The sequence below is a fragment of the Mya arenaria genome, chromosome 14, assembly GCF_026914265.1.
Source record: "Mya arenaria isolate MELC-2E11 chromosome 14, ASM2691426v1".
Classification (NCBI taxonomy): domain Eukaryota; kingdom Metazoa; phylum Mollusca; class Bivalvia; order Myida; family Myidae; genus Mya; species Mya arenaria.
Window position 1 is genome coordinate 49,017,326 of NC_069135.1, and position 26,137 is coordinate 49,043,462.

The 26,137-nt window shown below is 34.2% G+C and overlaps 3 protein-coding genes across 3 annotated transcripts in view; 1 reads left to right on the forward strand and 2 right to left on the reverse strand.

The window, feature by feature from the left end:
* Positions 1-5,225: 5,225 nt before the first annotated feature.
* Positions 5,226-7,938, reverse strand: LOC128216198 (E3 SUMO-protein ligase ZBED1-like). Its single transcript, XM_052922770.1, has 3 exons — positions 7,767-7,938; positions 7,222-7,465; positions 5,226-6,813 (listed from the first exon to the last, which is right to left on the reverse strand). Exons 1-3 carry the CDS (start codon positions 7,936-7,938, stop codon positions 5,346-5,348), a joined length of 1,884 nt encoding a protein of 627 aa, XP_052778730.1. The 3' UTR covers positions 5,226-5,345.
* Positions 7,939-11,906: 3,968 nt separating this feature from the next.
* Positions 11,907-20,733, forward strand: LOC128217762 (kelch-like protein 24). The gene is made up of 3 exons (XM_052925132.1): positions 11,907-12,024; positions 13,804-14,000; positions 17,210-20,733. The coding sequence occupies exons 2-3, from the start codon at positions 13,804-13,806 to the stop codon at positions 18,765-18,767; spliced, it is 1,755 nt and encodes a 584-aa protein (XP_052781092.1). The 5' UTR covers positions 11,907-12,024; the 3' UTR covers positions 18,768-20,733.
* Positions 20,734-22,122: 1,389 nt separating this feature from the next.
* The window catches only part of LOC128217110 (SRSF protein kinase 1-like), a 40,171-nt gene continuing 36,156 nt past the window's right edge, over positions 22,123-26,137 (reverse strand). The window contains 1 exon segment of the mRNA XM_052923992.1: positions 22,123-25,640. Within this exon segment, the coding sequence (XP_052779952.1) occupies positions 25,456-25,640 (185 nt within the window). The 3' untranslated portion in view covers positions 22,123-25,455.

A 26,137-nucleotide genomic window follows, 5' to 3' on the forward strand; every position in this document is an offset into this window, starting at 1 on the left:
TGACTTATCCAACTCGATAAACTGGCTTCATACAACTTTGCACAATCCTTGACTTACCCAACTCGATAAACTTGCGTCATACAACTGTTCACAGTCCTTGACTTATCCAACTCGATAAACTGGCGTCATACAACTGTTCACAGTCCTTGACTTATCCAACTCGATAAACTGGCTTCATACAACTTTGCACAATCCTGAACTTGCTTATCACGATGAACTGAAGTCATAGAACATAGCACAATCCTTAGCTTTCTGTCCTCACTAAACTGGCGTCATACAACTGTGCACAATCCTTAACCTACTTATCTCAATGAACTGGCGTCATACAACTGTGACGTACTTATCTCCTTGACCTTCTTATCTCGATAAACTGGCGTCATACAAATGTGACTTGCTTATCTCCTTGACCTACTTATCTCGATGAACTGGCGTCATACAACTGTGCACACTCCTTAACCTACTTATCTCAATGAACTGGCGTCATGCAACTGTGACTTACTTATCTCCTTGACCTACTTATCTCGATGAACTGGCGTCATACAAATGTGACTTACTTATCTCCTTGACCTACTTATCTCGATGAACTGGCGTCATAGAACTGTGACTTACTTATCCCCTTGACTTGCTTATCTCAATGAACTGGCGTCATACAACTGTGACTTACTTATCCCCTTGACTTGCTTATCTCAATGAACTGGCGTCATACAACTATGACTTACTTATCCCCTGAACTTACTTATCTCAATGAACTGGCGTCATACAACTGTGACTTACTTTTCTCCTTGACTTAATTATCTCGGTGAACTGGCGTCATAGAACTTTGCACAATCCTTTATCTTACTGAATTCGATTTACTGGCGTCATACAACTGTGCACAATCCTTCACCTACTGATCTTAATTAACAGGCGTCATACAATATGACATACCACTTAACTTACTAATTTCGATAATTTGGTGTCATACAACTGCGCTCAATCTTTACCGGTCTCCATAAATTGGCGTCACGCCTTGGAGCCGCCTGCGTCTCCACATACTGTCCGAGCTCATGAAAAACTTCACTGACTTGATTTGTATTATGAACAAAAAACAAACTATGCGTTATTATGGTAGCATGGAGGGTTGATATGAGCGGAATTGCGTTTAATATCTCGTAACCACGTCTAACTAACTCGATCCCACGACTTACTATCGATATGTACATTTTTCTAAGAATTAAATATAATTTTCTATGTTTGAGTGAAAAAACTTAGAAGAAAATAACTTTCCGTTGTTTATAATGTAAACATCGCAAGGTGGCTTTATAAACACGAATTATTCACAGGCAAGAAAAGTTTCTTTTTTGTATATCAAAGACACTAAATATCTTCAGATGTGTTGTTTATTTCATTGTATGTAACCAAAATGGTTTTAAACAACATTTTAGTGACAAACAATGATTCAGATGCCTGTGGAATTATTCATACGCATGAGCTTTGATTTTCATTCAGCACGTTCACAAGAAAATTATGTGTATTGTAATAAGTGTGCTAAATTATGTAAGTTTATCATATGCACAAATCCAATGGTTTAACTTGTCTATAAAGAATATAGCGATGGAATGTAGACATGTATGATATAGAATACGGATTATCAATGTAATAAGTATAATAATTGCTGTATAATGTTGTGTTTATTGGTTTAAAAATTGCAGTTTTAGCGAGACTGTCTTCGTTCCAATAAAACAATCAATCTTTTTACTCGGTTATCTGTTTAAGGTCTTGAACAAATGTTCGTCCGTACAACATGATATGTCACGTATGCATAAATAATAGAAATTGATATGTTTTCGTTATGCAGGAGATTACCGGAGATGATGCCCGAAATCTAGTGTAAGTGGTTAGACTGGTCATGTTATTATGGATCACCAAACGGGTGAAACTTTCTGAGATCCCCCAAAAGAGGATGTTATATTAGTTTTGCCTCGGCCAGTCGACCCCGTCTGAAAGCTCAATTTTCTGCCAAGCATGTATAACAGCTTCAAGTTGAGTAACGTGACCTCTATGATGTCACATTTATGACTCGAAATTAAATCATACGACCCGAGTGCCTTAGATAATAATAATAATAATAATAATAATAATAATAATAATAATAATAATAATAATAATAATATACAAAGTAATCTCAGATTCGTGGCTGATTGGTGCAAAATAAATGGCATGCTTTACATCCTGCTAAAACAAAATGTATGGTTATCGGAACTGCAAGCCGCAAATCTATATGTAACAATCATGCAAAGCCTTAGAAATTAAAGCGCTGAAAGCGTTGAAATGCTGTAGGCGCGGCAAGCGTGATCTTACTTTAATATTGCAATTCATTTACAGGCAATAACAATCAAACATAAAAACATCGTTTGAGTGGCCTAAAACTATAATCGATAAGTGCATGTCATAACCTAAGAAAAGGCAATGTAAAGTGATGAATTTTAATACAATTTTCTAGTTTCATAACAATAACTAATAAACCTATAAAAATATTTACTAGGATATAAGAACATAGCTTTCATCACGCAAGTGTATTGCTAGTGTAAAGTTTATGTAATTTACTTGATATTGGCTGAGGACGGTTCAAATACTTGTAGTAGATAAAGTAAGGCAGGGTATGTGAGTCAACACATTTCCATTTTCCTCCTAGTTATCTATAATGATCTATTCTCCTCGTTTCCTCAAAAAGATTTATTTAAGATTCGTCGGTTTGCTTCTAATTCACATTAACATTGCAATCTTAAGAACGTATTTAAGTAAAGTGGTATTTTAATTATCACTATTTTAAACCGCATAACACCATACGCCCCATGTTGTAACCCGGGCGCATCGATTCTTTTAACATGTTATGTCAAAAAACAGATCTGACGGTACTTGATTACGATACTAAAGTATGTGGACCTGTGGCATACAGTCTAAACATTTATATTTGCAAAAACTTTTTAGAACATATACAGATAATAATATATTTTTATGGTATTCACAAAACAGACAATGTATGCACACGCACTTAACTTTAAAATTTCACTTTAATATAGAAGATGATATTTTACAACACAGATGAGATATTACGTATGTTTTACAATGAGTATATACTGCCAATATTCATATTTGGTGTAAAGACAGTAACTGTTACATTAATAATGTAAATATTTGCAAAAACAGGGATGTAAGAAAACCTGTGTTTGAACGATAATTCTTTCTTAGTGATGATATGCAGGCAGCATTTGATTTATATTCTTGAAACTTTCAGATTGTGACAAAACAAATCATAGGTATTTCTTACAGTGTTGATACCCTTATCATTGTTTTCAGAGATGAAATATGACGTTCAGTATTTGATTTTATTGAACAAAAACAGTTGTCATGGCCCAAGTGTTGTCTAAGCGTCTGTCCTTATAGCAAAACATTTTGATCAACTGCCATGTAGTGCGAGGGAATTTATAAAAATGGCCTCCATCCGTTCGCCTGTCTGTCTGTCCGCAATAAGTATTTTGTGTCCGCTCCGTATCTCCTATACCCTTGTGTTATGTTTTCATGAAATGTCGGTCAAATGTTTTGCTCATTCAGCCAATGCCCAGAATCCAGGTCACGGCCACGCCAGCTCAGGGTCGAGGCCATATTTTAAGTTCAAAGGCTGGACTCATCACATTTGGTGACCGCTAACGTATCACTTTACCCCTTAAAGGAATTTCATGAAATGTTAAGTCGTCAAATGTTTAAACAATCAATACTACGTAAAAGCTCGTAAATTCCATTGTAATGCTTCATTTAGAAACAAAATATCGTAACTCACATAAATGCAAATCACCAAGTCCTAATCTAACAATTATAGGCATAACATACGTAATTTGTTTTGAGTTCTTTCCATATCAAAAATGTATTTTCTGTTCACGTTCGTACAAAAGATATTACGTTTTTTCCATTTCCTGGAAAGTACTGGTTTCGTAGTTACGTCGTTTGTGCGTGGAGCCGATGGTATGCTGTCAGATCTCCCTTGAAAACCCTTTCAAAACAGGCGAAATATTCGAAGCATCTGATTGTTTTATAAGAGGATTGATCATGTTCGGTTCGATACTCCCACCATACCACAATATAAACAGTGGTCCAAACTGCCTTCGTTTATACCAAAGCCTGAACCTGTTATATTACTTCTACCAAGTACCCCATCTCTTTCTCGTAATATGTACAGTACATATACGTGCACAAATTTGCATGATTTTAATTAATTAATTTATTTACCTGGCCGTTCTCTGACTGACACATCCACAATCTCGTCGAACGGCTGCATGGTAGCAGTAATTCCAAGTCATGATTTTCTGACCACAACCTCTGATAAGAGAAACATTAAATCAAAAACATTTCAAAAAGTTATAATGTTAATTAGGGCAACAGGCGGTTTTCTATTAAAACAAATCCAGGCTTGTATTGACTTGAACAGCCTTGAGAACAAAAGGTGTAAAGTGTGCGCACAGACAATTGTTGGTTTTAGAACAGTGCTACACCATCGGGATGAATTCATTCCCACCTCTTTCCCATGGCGCGCATGCCACCCTGACCCACCAAACATGGTGCGGGGTGATACAGGAATCCAGTGGATTTCATGTGAAATCCACTCAAAACATGAAATCCACTCAGAACTCAGTTATTTTAATTAATAATTTATTTATTTTTGTAAACATATTGGAAAGTGCCTCATGAAGGGTTTATTTTTCAAATTTAATTGAAATTGGTCAAAAAATAAAGAAGTTAGAGCAATTTTTCAATTTTTTCCAAAAATAGATCGGAAATCGAGGTGAAATCCAGATTCCGATAAGTGAAATCCACACATGACTCATTAATTTTAATAAATAATTTTCTGTTTTTGTATATTTATTAGAAAGTGTCTCATAAAGGGTTTATATTTCAAATTTTATTGAAATTGGTCAAAAAATGAAGAAGTTAGAGCAATTTTTCGAAAATAGATCGGAAATCGAGGTGAAATCCAGTTTTCGAGAAGTGAAATCCACTCCTAACTAGTGATGGGCAATCGGTTGAATTTTACAATCGATTATCGGTCACAATCGGAAACCATCAACCGATTAGACATCGGCTATAATCGGATATTATAGAGCAGTGGTTTTTAGTAATATACTTGAAGTAAATGAGTATCTCTTTGTCTATGTAGCTGAATTTTATGTATAATTCAAAGAATAGAAATAACATATTTATTTTTCATGATATAGCACTTAAAATCATAAAACAGAAACAAAACTATTTTCTAAATAAAAAGCATTAACAACAAACTGAAATGTTCACATCAGAAAGTCACATGTATGAATCTACCAGTATGACTCTAAGTTTTTGTTTAGAAATATTGTCTGGTCAATGAGATCTGGATTCATCCTACATCTCTTCTTGCTAACCACCTGCCCAGCTAGGCTGAAAACTCGCTCACTAGATACAGATGAAGCCTGGCAACATAGGTACTTTTTGGCCAACTTAGACAATCTTGGGAATGATTCTTCATGATCCCTCCACCACCCCAGGACTGTTTGTCCGGGGTCCACTTTGGTGCCTAAGTATCTGGAGACCTCCGCTTCAACAAGATCAGTTGGATCCTCATGTGTAACCCCTGTGCACACAACATCATCTAACCAGTCCTCTGTGTCAGCAGCCTTTGCTTTTTTTGGAACACTTGGATGACCTAACGCTTGAAGATCTGGTTTACTTTCACTCCCTTTGGCCAGATCAGGCATCTGTGGCAATACAGGTTCATTGTTGTTCACCTCTTCTGGCATTTCCTGTTTGAATGATACAGAAGTAGTGAGTGCTAATTTCATTAACAAATCATGAGCTTCAGCTTTCATAGTGGGCATGAAGTCAAAGTTCTTGCGATATGGATTTAACGCACATGCTGCCTCCCTCATTCTGCTCTTAACAGCTCTTATCACTGGGGGATCATCCTCATTGGCTGCAACTTCTTTTGAGAGTTTGATCACCACTGGCAATACTTTGTGCATAGTAGGGATTTTCTCAGCACAAAGAATTTCTGTTGCACATTGGAATGGCTCTAGAACAGAGACCAACTTCTCTACTATAGCATGCTCCTCAAAGTTATATGCATTGTTCTTAATAGCTGTGACAGCTGCTTTGGTGATAGTGTTTTCACTTGTAGTAACAAGTGAAATCACAGCTGGGGTTAACTCACACAGACGCTTTAGCATTGCTAATGTACTATTCCACCTGGTGGGAACGTCCATTATAAGCTTATGGCTGGCAACATCTTCTGATAGCAGTAGTTTTTGTTTTTTGAGCAGCTCGCCACTAACACTTGGTGATGAATGGAAGAAAGTTACCAACTTTCGTCCTTTGCCCAGAACTTTTGCCACCTCTGAAACTGACAATGCATGTTTCACAACAAGATTTAACCTGTGGCCAAAACAACCAAACCGTGTCCAATTAAGAAGTTCAAAAGCCTTGCGCTCATTAGCTGCATTATCAGTAGTGGCTATTGGAGTTTTCAAGTTCCATTCAGCCTGCGTTTTTTTCAGTGAGGTTGAAATATTCTGTGCTGTGTGACTGCCTTCAACTTTCATGGCCCCTAAAACTGCAGTCTTAAGGGTCCATGAATTGTCTATGAAATGGGCTGTTACTGTCTCATAGCTCTCATTTTTTAGACTGGTCCAACTGTCATGTGTGATAGAGACATTGTCACATGTCTCTAAGTCTGTCCGGACCTTGTCCTTCACCTCATCCTTTTTCTTTTCAAGCCTGCGAGTGATGTCACGTCTGGATGGTAATTTGTACCTGAAACATATGAAATACCTCTTAATTAAATAAAAAATATTGACAAATTGATAGTATGCGCCTTTTTTTACATAATTTTCACATACAGTATGACATAAATAATATTTTCTTGTAAACATTTTCTGCATAGAAGTATTCATAACCCATTAGGGATAAAAATATATCCGTTTCAGGTTTCATCATTTTCATTTCCTCTTAAATGTTTACTTTGAGTGATCAACTGTTCTTTATGCAAAAAATGTAGGTCTTTAAGGCCTTTAAAATTGACATTAACAAGCATTCAAGGAAAAATATAGGTTTTCAATAAAATGTCAAAGATATTTTCTGATCTACATACTTTAAGTCAAAGTGTAGACTGAAAAAAACATTGTTTTGACTTTGACTTTTAGTCTACTAGGCTTATCATACCTATTATCCAGAAGATCTACGAAGGTTTTGAAGTGTTTATTTTCGACAAGGCTGAGAGGTAACACTTTGCCGACAAGAAGCTTCAGCAAAGCGTCATCTAAGATGGCCTGTCTATCAGAGTTGAGTCTTGGGGGCGCGAAACTCAACTTTGCCTGGACTGGTTGTTTTGTAGCTTTCTTCATTTCACCAGTAGAATCATGGGGGTGGTCATGTTGTAAGTGAAACTGGAAGTTTGTTGTATTGCCTGAAATTAAAAAAAATGTTCTGAAGCATCTTCTATTGTCAAAAACATCTAAACAAATAAGTTCTCATCATTTCAATAACATTGTCAAGTTCGTTTTCATATCAACAAAGTCACCTGAGCATTTTATTATTCTTATAAATATTACCAGGTAAAATTTATTTGCAAAAAGATTTCACATAATTTATTTGTTTAGTGATATTTTCGTATAAAAAAAACATAAATAAAATCATCATACTCTTAAGATGACTGTGTTTTAACATAAATCAATCCGAACAGCCCTGGCAACAATCGGTTACTGTACCTTTGTTTGCGTAAGCCTTTTTGCAAAGGCGACAATATACCTTGCTCATGTCAAGGTTTTCTTTGGTTGGAGGTCCTGGTTTGATTTTTTTGAACGCAAAGAAGAGCCAGACTTTGGATTTCGCTTTTCCAACCGGATAGTCGTACAGAACATCATCATTTTCGTCTGCCATTCTTACGAATTGTACCCAAGGAAAAATGAGCGGAAACGTCGGCAAGATTAAATTCGTAAATGCGTACTGAGTAACCTCCCTTGTTAGATTCGTCAGATGTTCCGCGATAATCGATTATGAAAATTTACAATCGATTATCGCCGATTTTTAAGCTTTCCGATCAATTTTCGATTATAATCGATCATCGGCCCATCACTACTCCTAACTCAGTTTAATTAATTAGTAATTTTTATTTTTTGTATACATTTTGAAAAGTGCCTAATGAATGGTTTATATTTCAAATTTTATTGAAATATATCAAGAAATGAAGAAGTTAGAGCAATTTTTCGGAAATCGAAGTGAAATCCACATTTTGACAAGTGAAATCCACTTTTTGAGACGTGAAATCCACTTTTTGAGACGTGAAATCCACTCATAACTCATTTATTTTTAACAAATTAATTTTTCTGTAGAACAAATAATTGAAAAGGCTTTATAATGGGTTTATATTTCAAATCGATCCAAAAATAAGAAAGTGGTAGACCTATTTTGAAAAAAAATAATCAGAAATCGAAGTGAAATCCACATTTTGACAAGTGAAATCCACTTTTTGAGACGTGAAATCCACTCATAACTCATTTATTTTTAACAATTTTTTTTGTTGAACAAATAATTGAAAAGGCTACATAATGGGTTTATATTTCAAATTTTATTCAAATTGATCCAAAAATAAGAAAGTTGAAGTTATATTGTGAGGGCGTTTTGTTGTGTATGCATAATTGTTTATTTTTTCATGATAAACACAATATCCATACACACCCAGGCCATACCACGTGAAGGCGCCCTCAATAATGGCCCTTTTTTACTTTCGAATTTTGAAAATATTAAAATAAATTTTAATAAATAATCCGAAAATTGTTTTGTATTATTTGTTTATGCCAGATATTTATTTATGGTTATTTATACATGTACATTGGTTGATATACGCAATCGTATCAAAATTAAAAATAGAACGAACAAATACAACAGAACAAAGTTACACCAAGTGAAATCATATGTTTAACTTGGTTTACAATAATGAGAGATAATGAAAAGGTATGTTCACAACAGTGAAGGAAATAATTACACAAAATAAACAATAGTAAAATATGAAAAAAATATACACAGGTAAACTTTGAACATAGCCCCATGTGAAAAAAATAAAATGGAATAATTCGTGAGGGTGTGCACTGCCACCCGTGCTGGGCTTCAATAGTGATTCTCGGCGTGTGCACACCCATCACCGGACACCCTAAGAGAAATATATGCACAAAATGAAAAATGTACAGATAAACTTTGAACATAGCCCCATGTGAAAAATTTAAAATGGAATAATTCGTGAGGGTGTGCACTGCCACCCGTGCTGGGCTTCAATAGTGATTCTCGACGTGTGCACACCCATCACCGGACACCCTAAGAGAAATATATGCACAAAATGAAAAATGTACAGGTAAACTTTGAACATAGCCCCATGTGAAAAAATTAAAATGGAATAATTCGTGAGGGTGTGCACTGCCACCCGTGCTGGGGTTCAATAGTGATTCTCGGCGTGTGCACACCCATCACCGGACACCCTAGGAAATATTTACATACAGGCTATTTTCAGGGTTTGGGCCGTTTTGTCTTTGGAAACGTTGTCGTCTTTACATTTACTTTGCGCTCATCCCCGACACAAGCCCACTTTATACACGCAAACTTGAGATGACGTTGATCCCAAGACTTAAGCTCAAGCTTGCCCATTTGACAACATGTACGATGGCACCACAACTTACAATTATCACAATAAATTGAGTCAAGTGCACATGCCTCAAGGCATACACTACACGGAAAGGTTCCCATTTTATGAACAAATACAGCCGAAATATACAGAAACAATTAATTATCCTTTTAAATATCCAAATATAATAAAACAAAATACACAGAAACAATTAATTATCCGTTCAAATATCAAATAATACGTATATCCAACACTACATGTTCATAGCATAAAAAATAAAAACATAGCAATGCCAATTGCCATTTCTGATACATTTTATACTTACCATATCTTCTCAAATTCTTTTTCGGCATAAAATTATTACTGCCATTGTACTAAACTTCTTTAATTTTACCGCCGAGTATGTTATGTCAACTTTCTCGGATATTTGATGTATCACCTTAACCGCTAAGTGCGAAAGGCGCGAAAGTAACGGCACGTGAGAGTCGTGATCCTCGTCTTTGATAGATATAGATCAAAGACAAGAGTAATTATTAAACGATATTATAGAACTAATATATTGGATAGTGGTTACTTACAGTAAAAAACACACCAAAATATTGCATCTCAACTGATTCAGATATTAGATCTAATGTTATATAAGAGATCACGACTAAAACGGATTAAATGATACTTATGTAAATAAATAAAACATAAAAACATTAAAATATAATCATCGGACACAAACTACTACAGTATTAATATTAAGATACTTGATTGAAATTATTTCTTTACACTTAGTAGATTTCTTTCCCAAATATTGGATTTCACTTGTCAAAATGTGAATTTCACTTCGCTTTCAGATCTATTTTCAATATATTTATCTAACTTCTTCATTTTTGGACCAATTCCATTTAAATTTTAAATATAAACCGATGATAATGCCTTTTCAATTATTTGTTCAACAAAAAACATAATTTGTTAAAAATAGATGAGTCATGAGTGGATTTCACGTCTCAAAAAGTGGATTTCACTTGTCAAAATGTGGATTTCACTTCGATTTCCGAAAAATTGCTCTAACTTCTTCATTTCTTGATATATTTCAATAAATTTTGAAATGTAAACCCTTCATTAGGCACTTTTCAAAATGTATACAAAAAATAAAAATTACTAATATTGTTCCATGCATGTAAAATTGTTTAGGACATCATAACATCCATTCTGTTTTACATGTGTCGTATAATCTTATTTCTGATTTCATTAAATGTTTTAATATGTTACTGTGAATGTTTAGCTAATGTAGTTACCCTCTGTGAGAAAGTTGCTGATCAGTTCTTCTCAAATCTGATTTGGGGGGATAATTGATTTCTTAAAATCATTTTTCTTTGCAGTCGCACTTTTGTGCTGGTATTGATAATTCAGTGTTTTATTTACATAAGTTCTTATAGCAGTTTTTAGGCCACTGGTCAGGATCAGCAGCGTTTCCCACAGCTTTAGATATGCTTAATATGTGTGCTTTTAGATGATATATAATATAGAAATATCTAATACTCTTTCCTTTTATAGCTATTTTTACTCTTGTTGATCTCGTATACATTTGTTAACGGTCGGTTAAAAAGCTCATCAGAGCTTATGTTGCATATGTTTGTGGCTTGCCGACTTGAAATAAAACTTATTGTATTGTATATTGTGTATTGTACTAATTAATAAAACTGAGTTAGGAGTGGATTTCACTTCTCGAAAACTGGATTTCACCTCGATTTCCGATCTATTTTCGAAAAATTGCTCTAACTTCTTCATTTTTTGACCAATTTCAATAAAATTTGAAATATAAACCCTTTATGAGGCACTTTCTAATAAATATACAAAAACAGAAAATTATTTATTAAAATTAATGAGTCATGTGTGGATTTCACCTATCGGAATCTGGATTTCACCTCGATTTCCGATCTATTTTTGGAAAAAATTGAAAAATTGCTCTAATAATAATAATAATAATAATAATAATAACTTTATTTATATAAGGTAACACATTAAGACATAGGCATCATAGGCTCTAACTTCTTTATTTTTTGACCAATTTCAATAAAATTTGAAATATAAACCCTTCATGAGGCACTTTCCAATTTGTTTACAAAAATAAATAAATTATTAATTAAAACAACTGAGTTCTGAGTGGATTTCACGTTTTGAGTGGATTTCACATGAAATCCACTGGATTCCTGTATCACCCCGCACCCCACCAAACAACATTTTTATAAACTGTTGTCTGCCACAGTTTTTGTGAAACGCGAATATAATGTGTTGTGTGCTTTAAGAATTTATTTACTTCCGTAAACATAAATTAGCGTCAAAACACAACAAAATTCAGTGTAAGTCGTATTTTAAATAATGTTGACTTTAACGTAGATGCTTTGCAACTCCTGTTCCTTCTTACGAATTACATTTACCAGGACAATGCTGCTTTATAAATAAATTAACACTGACTGACGTTTTTGATTCGGTAAATTTGACAGATATTTCATTAATTGTTATTGATTGTACCAAAATACAATATAGTGTTGTTGATTCTTTTTTATGATAAATTTGCGTAATTTTAAACACTTTAATTCCGGGGGATTTTCATCCCCCTCCGGGAGACCGGGGGATGGGTTGAAATTCCGGGGGATTTTATCCCCCTCCGGGGGATATGGCATGTATGCACTTTTTTTATTGCCCTGCTTCTTTTAAACATTTAAACAGGGTAGTGCCTTTTTCACATCCGCTCTATTATTGCCTTTTATCCAGTTAGTCCCATTTTTATTATCCGAACCATCACCAAAGATCGACGGCACTGTTATCCGTTGTCGCAATTGAGACATTTTTTGCACACATGATATGGTGTTTCCGCAAGTCGTTTTGAGCATGGTGCCAACGCCATTCTGCTGTTTAACTGCCTAAAAAGCAACGTGCTGCCCTTTCATCTTTTATATTTGTGTAATGAGCAAACAACATGTGTTTTCATAATCAGTATTCACCTAATCCAATTAATGGGTACTGTAGCATATCAGCCAATGATTGAATCATCACCAGTAGTGGAACTACTGAACATCTGCAAATTATAATGTACATTGTGAACAAATTCATCAAAAGATGAAAGTTCTTTAAATGTGACAAAAAAAGCTAGGGAATAAGGAAAATGTTGTTAAGCTCTAGTAAACTTATGTAAACAATTGTATAGTACAAACCAGGCACGCTATTTCAAACATTGTTGCTATTGAAGCAGACGGTCAGACGGTCAATTACAGGTATTTGTAAACATTGGCGCTAAGACAATTGAATTGCTTATTGACAAGTGTTTGATAGTTTATTTGTGAAAATGATCATGATGAAAGTTTGCTTTGTAACCACAAAAATGTGTTTATGCTTTATGTAGCGTTTACTTTGAGTATTTTTCTCAACTCTACGATGTTAGAAAATGGAAGACTTGGCCACTATTTTGTCAGAACAAATTTTTTATTCTCAATATTTAACCAAATAAAATAACAGCAAAGCTGATTTTTTTTTACCCTATTCTGATCGTACCCTTCAAAATGTGAAAAAACAACAACATTGTGATAAAGCCTAAAATGAATGAAAATGCCTTGTCCTTTTCAAATCCTGGCTGGAATACTGGTATCACCAGACACAAGAAATCAATTTAAGCCACTCTTATGATTTCTTGATGTTTTGTGTCAGCTAAATACGGTCCGGCAAAAGTAGATAATGACGGGACAGATTAAGATGGGCCGGCAAAACTAGATTAAAGGGGTCAGGACAAGGCTGTAACTCCATAGACAAATAGGAGTTTTGTTTGTCTTGTATCTCCTCAATAGCCTTATCATATGAACACTCTTTTACTTAATGTACGGAATAAAAACTGAGGCTACTGGTTAATGGAATTTGGGCAGTGATTTACAACCAAGGTTTTATTTATTACCGTATTATTGGTGACCTCATTGGTGAAGACTTTGGTTGGTTGCACACTAAATGTAATCAATAAATCTGTGACTTCCTCGTAATTGATTGCATCCATCCGTGTTGCAGTGATTTGGGCGAAAATATACATTTGTAGGATAGTATATCAAAACTTCAAGGTTAAGAGTAACAACCAAATTATTTTTATTCTCTAGATGGCATCGCTGTTGCCAAGCGATGAGGAGGAGGAAGATGTTGCCTCATACAACAGTGGCGAGCACTCGGGATACTTGATTAGCAACATGGAACAGTTTCGTGTCGACGCCGGTTTCACTGACATTACGATCGAGGTTGAGTCACGTCAGTTTGACTGTCATAAGGTCATACTGGCAGCAGGGTCACCATACTTCAGGTATTGGCTTTTAAAAAAGAGAATTAGTTAATACAAATTTCTTTAAGCTCGATAGTGTCGCAAGCTAATAGCTGAAACAGGCTTGAGTCTGTTTCGTTGTCAGAAACAAGTACGGTACTCTTGTCCATTTTTGGAGGCCATGAGATTGTTCCCTTTGTGTATATCGAATCCACAACCTCTTAGGTAAGAGGCGGACACATACACCATAGGATTACTCTCACCCTGATCAACAAAGAATTGATATTCTTTTCTTTTTTGTCCATGAAAAACAAAAATCAACATGATTTACGCTAATTTCATAACTAAAAATAAACTGTACGGATGATATGCAAAATGGAATTTTTTAATACTTCTTTCAGTTTGTAGATTTTAATTTCTTTAATGGCAGTATCTTTACTTAGTTACATGATGTGACCTCTTCAATTGCACCTTTTATATCTTATTAAGGTAACCTATGTAAACATGAGCTTGACATTTCATCGAGCCATTGGTAATAATGTTAAATTTTGATACGTGGTGACCCCATTTCATTTTGGTATCATATGAAAGGTTATTGCATAATATTTACACCTCGGCTTCCATTCCTTATATGAACTGCTTTTAGGCAATTGCATTTATCAATTGATGAACGCAACATCTTCGGATATGTTCGGATCGCAATTCATCGCATAACAATATACATGAAAACTATTGATCTTGTAATTGTTTGTATTGTGTCAGCAGGTCCCATAAAATATAAATCAACATTTTAGAAAGTTTTTATTTATTATATTTTAAATGTATTGTTTCCTTAAGTGTTTCAATTTTACGATTAAAAGTCATTTCAAGTGGTTGATCTTTTCCCACGTTATTGTGACGTCATTTGAAAAAATGTTTCCGGTTACAGTCGGGTGGTTCTATTTACAGAATGGGTAAGAAAGGATTACTGAAAGATTTTCTTAACTGAAATGAATTAATTTTTTAACAATTCTTGAATGAAATAAAGAACTATTGGTGTAAATTATAAGGAATCGGGGATATGAACGCAATTGGGCTGGTCAAAGTATGTGTGGAGTCCTTCGTACTCCACACACATTGATCAGCCCAATTGTGATCAGCCCAATTGCGTTCATATCCCCGATAATGACATCAACCCCGCAATTCATTCCTTAAGTCATTTGAAAAAAATGTTTCCGGTTACAGTCAGGTTGTTCTATTTACAGAATGGGTAAGAAAGGATTACTGAAAGGTTATCCTAAATGAAATGAAGTATTGTTTTTAACGTTTCTTGAATGAAATAATGAACTAATGGTGTAAATTATAAGGAATGAATTGCAGTGTTGATGTCATTATCGAGATATGAACGCAATTGTGCTGGTCAAAGTCCTTCGTACTCCACACACTTAGACCAGCCTAATTGCATTCATACCCCGATAATGACATCAACCCCGCAATTAATTTCTTAACTAATTATGTGTATGAACAAAAATTACCAAAATTATTTTTATTAATAAAGTTATTGCCGTTTGATTTTTTGTTCTTCTATTTCACTTGCGATCTGACTTAAAATTGCCTATAGATATCTTCAATGGTCAAAAAAGTTTGTAACATTTTTTTACATACTTTTTTTTTTAATCATAAAACCCTTTAAATCATCCCCATATAATATGGCATCACATGTCCAGGCAACCATATTAACATAATTGTACGTAGGATAATATAATCCTGTGCATGATCAAATATATGATACCACTTTAATACTACTTGTATATATTTATTCAAAGTGAAACTATGCTAATAGATACAGTTGATGTACGCTTTGAAAAGTTTGGCTTATAATAGTCTTAAACAGTGTTCATTGGTGTCTAAATTGCATATTCTTTCAACGATAATGTCCAGTCACAATAAGCCCTGTTAATTGAACTTTTTATACATTTGGATTTTCTTATGTTCCCCTTAGATTCCCTGAAACAAAAATCATCAAAGACTCTGAAGCAGCTGTTTATATGGACTACCATTTTGTCATAAGATAATCACTAATGTATCAATCATACTGTGATAATTAAAGAAGAATTGTTTTCTTCTTTTTTTTAAATCCCGCAAATCCTTCTTTTTTAGTTCTAGGCTTATGCCATGACATGGTGTCCAGCATCTGTTTGTCCATAAACACTTGCTTGTTTGTTGACTCCTGATCAAATAGTTATACAATTTTATAGTTTTTATGTTTCAAAAAAGTTTTTCTTCAATAACTTTTTATTGAAAGTGGGAAGCATGGTTCCCAATTAAGTTAATATTTCAATTAGGCCATACCAAATGAATTGTATGTTTAGCAGCAGGCTCTAGTGTGTTTTTTTTCACTACAACAAATGCCCTTGATATAATCTCTCCCCGATGAAAATCATAAAGAAAGCATCATATACAGTTGCAGGTCAGTACATCTACAAAATTAAACCTTCCACTGAATATGGTATATTTCTTTAATCAGATCAGTTTTATTTTAGATACTTAGCTCTAAAAACAGAATGTGTTTGCTTAATTTAGAATATTGTTGTTTTTCATTCTGAATACCAAGAATCTACTCGCCTAAAATGCTTAGCTTAGAATCAATTTGGCATGGCGTTAATAGGTTAAAAACAAAGTGCAGATACAATTGTTGACCTACACCAGTACTGGTCTGTTCATTTCAATATGAGTTCCAGTTTTTATCTCCCCTATTCTAAATATGCCCAATCAGGTCTCATAAATGTATAAGATAATCCTGTGAAAATGAAGAGGAATTATCAAAATGGAATGGTTTGTTAGTGCTTTTTGGTGAAATGTATTTTATTTTCGCTGATGTTATTTTCAATTTTGATATTTTCATTTTAGTTTCTCTTATATACTTAGGTTTCCATTTTGCTCAATAAAAGGATTATAGTGTTCATTACTTTATTCCAGGTTGAAAATAATCAATTGACTTTACAACAATGAAATCACAATGTTCAGTTTCTAACACCATTTTCCAAATAATGCCAGTAAAATCAACAGTTTTCTTAAATTTTAGAAACATAAAAATTGTATTTCAGTCTAATATCAAAATTTATTTCACTGGTGATCACAGAAAATTGTATTTTCTACAAATTTTCTAATTGGCTACAAAGTTTGTGAAAATATTACATTTTATGATTACTACGTGAACAATATTTTATTCTGAATCTGAAATTCAACAAATACCCTCTATATATTTTCAGGTCCATGTTTTCGTCCGGCATGGAGGAGTGCCATAAGAACCTTATCCGCATGCAACAGCTCGGTAGCGAGGTGTTTGAACAAGTTCTCAAGTTTATCTACACTGGGAAAGTCAGCATTACTGCTTTAATCGTGGAGGATTTGTTCGCTCAGGCTCACATATTTCAGATCCAGACCCTCGTCAATCTTTGTGTTGATTTCTTTCAGAAAAATATGAAGGAGCATAACTGTCTGTCTGCACTCACCCTTGGCGATATTCATGCCCATAGAAAGTTGTACCTGTATGCCAAGAACTTCTCCTGTCAGCATTTTCAGAGTTTGGTACAAGACGAGGATTTGTACAAGCTCTCTGGAGAGTGTATTGTAGATCTACTAAAGGATCGCAGGCTTGAATGTGAAAATGAAGAGCTGGTTTTTGAGACTGCAGTGAAGTGGCTTGAGTTTGACATAACGGCGAGGAAATCTCAAAGATATAAGGTGCTTGAAATGGTTAAGTTTCCCATGATGCGGAAGACGTTCTTGATCGACGTTGTTGCAAAGTCGACCCACGTTATGAATGATGATCGAGGTCGTGAGTTGCTAGATGATGGAATTCTCTTCCACACGATCCCAGCACGTCGTCACCAGCTTCCGTTATACCAGATTACTCCAAGACTCAACATGCCATTCTCGGAAGTAGCCATCTTGCTAGGGGGCCGACTCGCTGATGGGCTTAGCAATGAAGTGGAGTGTTTTGTCGCTGATACCAATGAGTTTTTCAATCTCAAGCAGCTGCCATTCAAGAAAAGGAATGAGTTCTCGGTCTGTACGATTGGCAATGAGATTTATGTATCTGGAGGACTAAGAAGCTCTGAGTTTTGGAAGTATGATCCAACCTTTGACACTTGGCTCAGAGGGCCAAACCTGATTCATGCTCGTCGACGACATGGTATGTCAGCTGTTGATGACACCATTTTTATTCTTGGCGGTTTTGATGAAGACAATGTTCTCGCTACAGTTGAGTACTGGGATATCGACAGCAATCGATGGGAGGAAGGTGGCCCTCTCAATCAGCCTGTAGAAAATATGGGCTATGTTGCTTTTGGAAAAAGTATCTACTTATTTGGTGGGAAAAACAATGATGAAGTGGTCACAAACTGTGTGCAGTGCTACGACACACTGACAAAAACATGCACTACTCTGACGTGCGATCTTCCGGCTAATGATATGTGCCTTAGTGCTGTAGTGTTCAACAGCTACATTTATGTTGTCGGGCTGGAGGGAGTGTTCAGATTCTCGCCAGACCGTGATAACTGGGATATTCTCCCAGACATGAGCTGTGCACGAGATTTTGTCAGTCTTGCAGTTTTGGATGAAAAATTGTACGCTCTTGGAGGCAGACGGCGTGGAGCAAAAGATAATCTCTACACTGAGCTCATTGAATGTTACGATCCGGAGACAAATTTCTGGCATAAGGCAGGAACCATGCAAGTTCCGATGTACTCTTACGGATGTGTCCGCATTTTCCTTAGTAAGAACTTGCCAGTTACGAGAGGCGATTTCCCCGCCCAGTCGAGATGACTAGACGAAAAAGTTTACCAAATGTGGTGTGATATTTCGGGACATCCGCAGCATTTCTATCATCAATGATATATTTCTCAGTGGTCAAAATCAACTCAAGTCAACAAGCCCTGATCTACTAACATGCGTTTTTGTACAATAGGGCTTGTTACAATTTTTTGAGTAAGCATGACAGTTCGGGCTTGTTGACTTAAAGTCATATTTTGATATCAAACTGAGTTCTTTAACCTCAAAATTCAGAAAATTTTGTTTCTGCAGATGATGTTGATTTTTTAGAGAAAATATATTACATGTACCGAATTTGAAACAATGATGATGAGGCAAGATGGAAGAAATATTTCACAGATCTGTTTATAGAGTTCACCACCATTTGAAATGTACCAACGTGATTATGTAAGCCATATTTTTATACTAATGTTGTCTTTAAATTTGTGGACTTAAAATTATGTGTTGTACTTAATAGCTGGCTTTGCTCATATTTTTCAAGCGAGAGATGCTAAATACATCCACAGCTTATACTTACATATTCAAATTAAAAATCTTACGTTGTAAAAGTTTCCTTTTGTTATACTTGCATTTAATTTGGAAAAAGAGATCTGTATAATTGTTTAATACATGTAAAGTTAACACGAGTAAAACTTGATTTATTTTTCATATGTAAATAATTGCACTAGCATACAATGACCTGGCTGCAAATATCACAATAAAACTCTGAAGTTAAATCTAAATAAAACTTATTTTTCATAAGCATAATACTACAAATCTTGTATGTTAAAACATTTTTAAAAGCATATTTTCTCATAAATGTTGATAAAACCTTGTCAATATTTTAAAGGAAACTAAATCTAGAGCAATATATGATAATATATATATATGTATGCAAGTTGAGTAAATACTAAGAAAGGTTGTTCGAATAATGTTTTTCTGTAGAATAATTTTTCATTGGAATCATGACATTTAAAAATGAATAAAAACATGTATAACTGTGAAGAACTTTTGATGTTGTGAGGTAAAATGAGTTGAGATTGAGATTTGACATATGTTTTTTTGTGAAATTAGAGCCTCTGTTATAAAGTGCCTCAGAATTATAATTCTTGCAGTTAGGAGCACAACTTCACATCATTTAGCTACTAGTATCTATGTTCCATGTTTCAATCAATTCCTTCAAATATTTTTTGAGTAAGTGCCCAGACCAAATTTACTCCCAGTTCATGACATGATGAGAAAATTTATCATATTTAATGTTTTCTTACTATTTTGTATTTGACATACAAAAGGTTTTTGCATTAATTCAGCCCTTGAAATAAATTCTTTTTTCTGGCAAAACTAATTAGTTTTGTTTTTATCCTCAATGTTTCATTGCTATTTGCAACTAAGTTCATGAATCATTTATTTATTGATCAATTATGTTTAAATAGTTTTTCTTTTGTGTGTAACTGCCTATATTAAAAGCACATATTCAGTGTATGTCTAGGTCAGTTTCCTCATGAATCCAGGAGTGTTTCTGTACCTATGTTTCAAGATTTCAAGAGAAGCACCATACTGCTGAAAATCTCTCCTAGGTAATAAATCTCAAAATCCCGTCTTTTTTTTCGAAATGCCTCCGGGTAATACTGTTGAATATCTCAGCTAAGTAGTAAACCACTTCAGGGATTCTGGAAAAATCTGATGAAAATCTCTCCTAGGTACTAAGGAGCTTCTAGGATTCTTGAGAAAATGACCCCTGGTAAATCTGTTGAAAATCTCCTAGGGTTCTAGACGTAATGACCCCTAGTAAATCTGATGAAAATCTCTCCTAGGTACTAAGGAGCTTCTAGGGTTCTAGACGTAATGACCCCTAGTAAATCTGATGAAAATCTCTCTTAGGTACTTAAGAGCTCATAGATTCTTGACGAAACAGACCCTTGGATTATATCTAGACAAATGATGTTTTGATGTTGTTTGTAATTAAATTTTACAAGTATGATTATTGTTGAGTTAATCTTTCATATAGTATAATTTTTTACCGGTAAGTGAAATTGATATGAAGGCGAGGTCAATAATATTTAGATCCTTGTCCAGGTGACATATAGGTATTACTTTTGGCATTGGTTGCAGCAGCATCTGCAAAACCTTGTGCAGACGATAACTTAATTATCTATTATCAAATTATGATGAAACTTGGTAATGTTGTTTGAGGGCAAAATGACTCGGGGTAGAGTTTGATTGTGGGATAAATTGCTTCAATAGCGCCAGAGTTATGTCCTTTTTCTTTAAAACAATTGTTGTGTTACATCTTGTGCAAGCAATAACTCAAGTATTTATAATCCAGTCATGATGAAACTTGGTGACAGGGTTTCGAACACAAGGGGAATCAACTCAGTAACTCCATTTACTACAAAGTTTCACTCCTTTTACATTGATATTTGTATTTAAATTGGTTGGACTATGATGGGAGCTCCAAACAGGCGACACATCCATATCTGCAGTTTTAGTTTACCAACTCTTTTATTTTTCGAAGATTGTTTACTGTATTTGTGGTCAATAATTTCAGAACTGCCATCAGTGGTTGTGTTGTCACACATTTTTTTTTAACCTTATCCATATCTCAAAAACTGTTCAAGATAATTAATTGCAAGAGGCAAAATGCACCCATAGCTCTTCCCTTTTAATAAATGTTAAGATATGCTCCTTGTTCGACTGAAAATATAGAAACAGTGTTGGCATTTGGTCTGCCATGCTCATGTGGTTTAGAAATAGGAATGAGAATTCAATTTTTCTTTCTCGTACCTAAAGTGTAGTATTGTAGAGGTTTGCAGAGAAATTTATCTCATAGAAGTCATATTGTGGGTTTGTGATATAGAGTTGCTAAGTCATGTTTTGGTTGCGGGAACTATATCAATGAAGGGACTATATTTTGTTCATTTCATACCTGTTGTGCTTTGTAGTTAAATGCACGTTTCTTTTTCTTAATGTTTAGTCACAAAAGTGCCGGTGGTGTCATTTTAACAAGGAAATAAAAATATAGAAAAATCCCTGTGTTTATTTTTAATTTCTGTGTCAATCTTTAAAAATAGAATACCTCATGCCAGTAAATAGAACTGATGTCAATTCAGGATATAAACTGTTCCAGAAACCCTCATTTTAATTGAAGAAAGTCTGTCTTCATTTTACCATAATGATCATGTGTCAGATGCCAAGTTTCATCAATTAACTTTGTGTCAGACCACACGCCAAGTTTCATCAACATACTTCAATGGCTGTGAGATATTCAAAGCAGGCATGAAAGCTTAACTAACTGCATTCTTTTAATCCCCTGGATTATTTGTAGTGGAGAATGAAAATTATACAAGCAAATAAACAAGCAGAAACAAAGTGTATTTGCATAAACTTTAATCGCAGTCATGTTAACTTAAATTACAGGAACAGTAAAATGCATTTCACAATATACATATTATTATCTGTTTGAAATATACACTGTAATGAAATGTATGATACATGCGGGGTCCCACAAGCTCACCAAGTACTGCTGGTTACCTACATTCACAAGGTGTCGGTTACGAAGAATTGCCATATGAATACATTCCAATACCAAAAAAGCAAAATACCTTTTTTCCATCAGTCTTGTTCGCATAAATATTGTGATCATCTCTCTCGGGGCCATAATTCATTAGCCATATTATTAAAAGACAAAACAAGTTACTGGTAAGTAAAAACATCCTACTAATCTTTTTTAAATACCCTTTTCTTTTCATTTAAATTAATTGTTTACATTTTAAGTAAATTGTCTGGAGTATTTTGTAAAAAAAATGTTAAATTTCATTTAATTCAGCTCAGATAAAAATTCAATTTAATAATTCAAACCAAAGATGCTTTATGGATACAGCCTGTGATAGAGAAATGCAAGCATTGTTCTATATTTTGTTCTCTTAAAAACAATGTGTGAAGATGAATTGTTTTATAAAAACATGAGATTAAACAAATAATGTGAATAAAATGCCCATCAGTAACTCATAGGTTTGCTTATTTAACTGGAAAAATAGTATTTTAAAAATCCTAAAACAAAATAGCATGGTGATGACACAAATGCGTACAAATTCGAGTCCATTATTAATTTATACACAAATGATTGCTCACACATTTTGTAATGAAAAGCATTAGATATGTTCGTCTTTTTTATTTTTAGCCAAGATAGTCGCAAAGAATATTTCACAAAGAAGGTCTTTTTCATTATTTAATATACTTTTTCAAGGACATATGGACATAAAAACAATATTTCACATTTAATCTTAGTTAAATACAACCTTACTACCCCAACCCTTCACTGTTTACTACTGGTCCTTATTTGCACATTTTCATCCATTACGTAACTTAATGTGAGTAACTGCCATCCGACTAGAAGTCCTATTCAGACTGCAATCAATCAAACAAGATAATCAACTTCTGACCTTATCTGCAATCGTTTAGTTCCTAAAATCTGAAATCTTCCAGCGTGTTTAACTGCAATTGCCATTTCTCATTCTTAAGGTGGACATAACATGCTGTAAGACCTTTTCACAGTTTCAGGGGCCATATTCAATCAAGCCTCTTAGTGGACATTTTCATCTTAGTGACAATGCTTGAATTTTTAACAACAAATATTGTAAGTACACACCACATTTCATCTAATTTATTCATATCCATCTATTAATCCATCTATTATTATGATTTTTTTGTTCATGCTTATTTTCGATGATCTATAAAATAAACTAAGAAAAAAACCTTTTTTCACTAAGGTGTTCTATAAAATTAACTTGAAGAAAAGCATTTTTTTTTTACAAAGTTGAAATTGTTCACTACGATACTTAATGAAAAATACCAGCCCTGATCTTCATTTTCATTTAGCTATCCTGCCAATGTTAATTCACAGCAGTAAAAGGAGAAAATACAAAGGATTTCAATAATTATTAACCTAAATGTTAGTAATATCACAAATATTCTAGCACAATTAAACATCTACAGGTATCTAGTTAAAACAAATGTCAAACAAAACTAACACACTGTCGTTCTGATGTCTAAATACAGCATTGACTACATAGTTACATATATATAAGTTCCGGAAATCAAACAAACCCTTCAATAATGAAGTAATAATCATTTGAAGGAAATGTTTAGAGATTATTTTTAATGAACACAGGAAAACAAGACTTTACAGATCTACAGATAAATAAGCAAGCACACTTCAAGTACACAAAATTTGTGACAAGCTAAAGCATATCATACACATGGGTCTCCCATTTTAATGTTTCGGCAAAACTGACATAAGGTAAAGATGGCGGTTGTAATGCCCCATAATTAAAATACCCGCCCCCATAGAGAATATATTATCATTTAATTGTTTCATGTTAGTCGTATCAATCTTAATTAATTGTTTCGTGTTAAGTCATAGCAATCTTAATTGTTTCGTGTTACGTCATATCAATCTTAATTGTTTCGTGTTAAGTCATATTAATCTTAATGGTTTCATGTTAAGTCATAGCAATCTTAATTGTTTCGTGTTACGTCATATCAATCTTAATTGTTTCGTGTCAAGTAATATCAAACTTTCAAATCATCGTATGAATATCTGAATTTTTGTATTTTATACCAGCAGATATATTTAAGCATTGCAAAACAAAAGAAGCATTCATGTATATTTCCAAAACATAAGAAGCAATTATGTATATTTCCTAAATATTATGCCATCCCTGTGTGTATTCGATATCACTATGTAAGAATTGGTCTTTGCAAATAATAATCAATGCTAAACAAGCCTTAAAGTTTTCCAAAGGATCAAATTATTTTTACTTATATCCCAAATTAAACACTTCCTAACTTGACAACAATATTAGTACATTTCATTTCCTGTAAAAATAAGTACATGCACGTTAACTTTTAGAACTATTTGCTTGGAATGCTAGCACAATTATTTTGGTGCTTCATAGCGGGAACGCTATTCGATTACCCATACTCTTCTGTTTTTCCAAGGGGAAAAATCCTTCATATCAAGACTTAACTAACAATTGACCTTTGCCAAAAGATAAAACAGTAACAAACAATAAGTGAAACACTAAAGTTAACACAAACAAAGAATATCAAGCCTACGTAGACTCTGTGGTCGAAATTAGCACAAGCCTGCAAGCCCTGCACTGCTAAATTGCTTTCCGCTCTCGCTCAAATTCTTGATTTTTATAAAGCAGGGACTGTAAAGACTGTTGTTGCCAAGCATTGTGTAATAATTTGGAGCTTGCTCATTCAGAAGTCTAATTTCGAAGACTGAGAATCTAATGACAATGTTAGGAGCTGAATTGTGATGCACACTGGTTTTGTTAACATAGTTTGTCCCTAAATATCAGGGAGTATTCATATATGACAAGTTCATTGCGCACATTAGCAGCCTCAGTAGCCAATGACCTAGGTTAGGAAGACTATTAGAGTGGTGAAAAAAGAAATTTGTATCTGCTTTTATTTCCACTGCCACTTAAAGCTCTCATTTTCACCCCTCTTCTAGTATTTATTTCACTAAAAAGTTTACTGGAAAAAAACATGTCACATTTTATTTTTATTTCTGAGTTCGGAAAACCGCCTCGTCAACATTTATTATACACTTCACATAAGTACTGTACATCACACAGAACCCAAGTCACGCTGTCCGAGACAATTTAGTAACTCCACACGGACTCCCTTGCCGCTATGAGCTAAGCCAGGGATGCTGTAGACTTTCTCCCGCAGTGGCTCGATGTTCAGGGTCGAACTCCAACATGGGTGTTAGAAAGTCGGAGAAGGCTGTTGCCTCGTCAGGGTCCCACTCGTATTTTTCAGTTAACACATCAAACAATGACCATGGCTTCAACTTGGTGATATTTCTTAGCTCTCCTAAAATATAATGCAGTTAAAAGCAATCAATAGAAGTCCAAATTGTCAAAGCGTACACATTTTTTCATTATTCAGCAGTTTATATTTATTTATTATTAAATTCCTTCCTTAAAAAAAAAAGAGCATATGACTTCTACCTGTTGTATTTCAGCTGAAAAAAGGGCATAACTTGACATTAATCAGAATCTGAGTTATGGACCTTGCACGAGTGTTTTGTCTCTGGCAACATGAATACCAAGTTTCATTTGAATAGCTTAAACAGTTTTATACTATGGCCTAGGTGAAAGTTTATACACAACAAAATTAAGCAGTATAGTCTCCTGCGAATTAGGAAATGATTTATATATTAGTTTATTTTCCCTTTAAAAGACACAAAAAATATCAATCCTTGGGGTGTAAATATCTATTTCAATAAATCATGACAGATAATATTTCATACTGATCTCTGAATGTGATGTAAATCAATGATTTCCGAGTTCAATTATCAAAGAAACTTT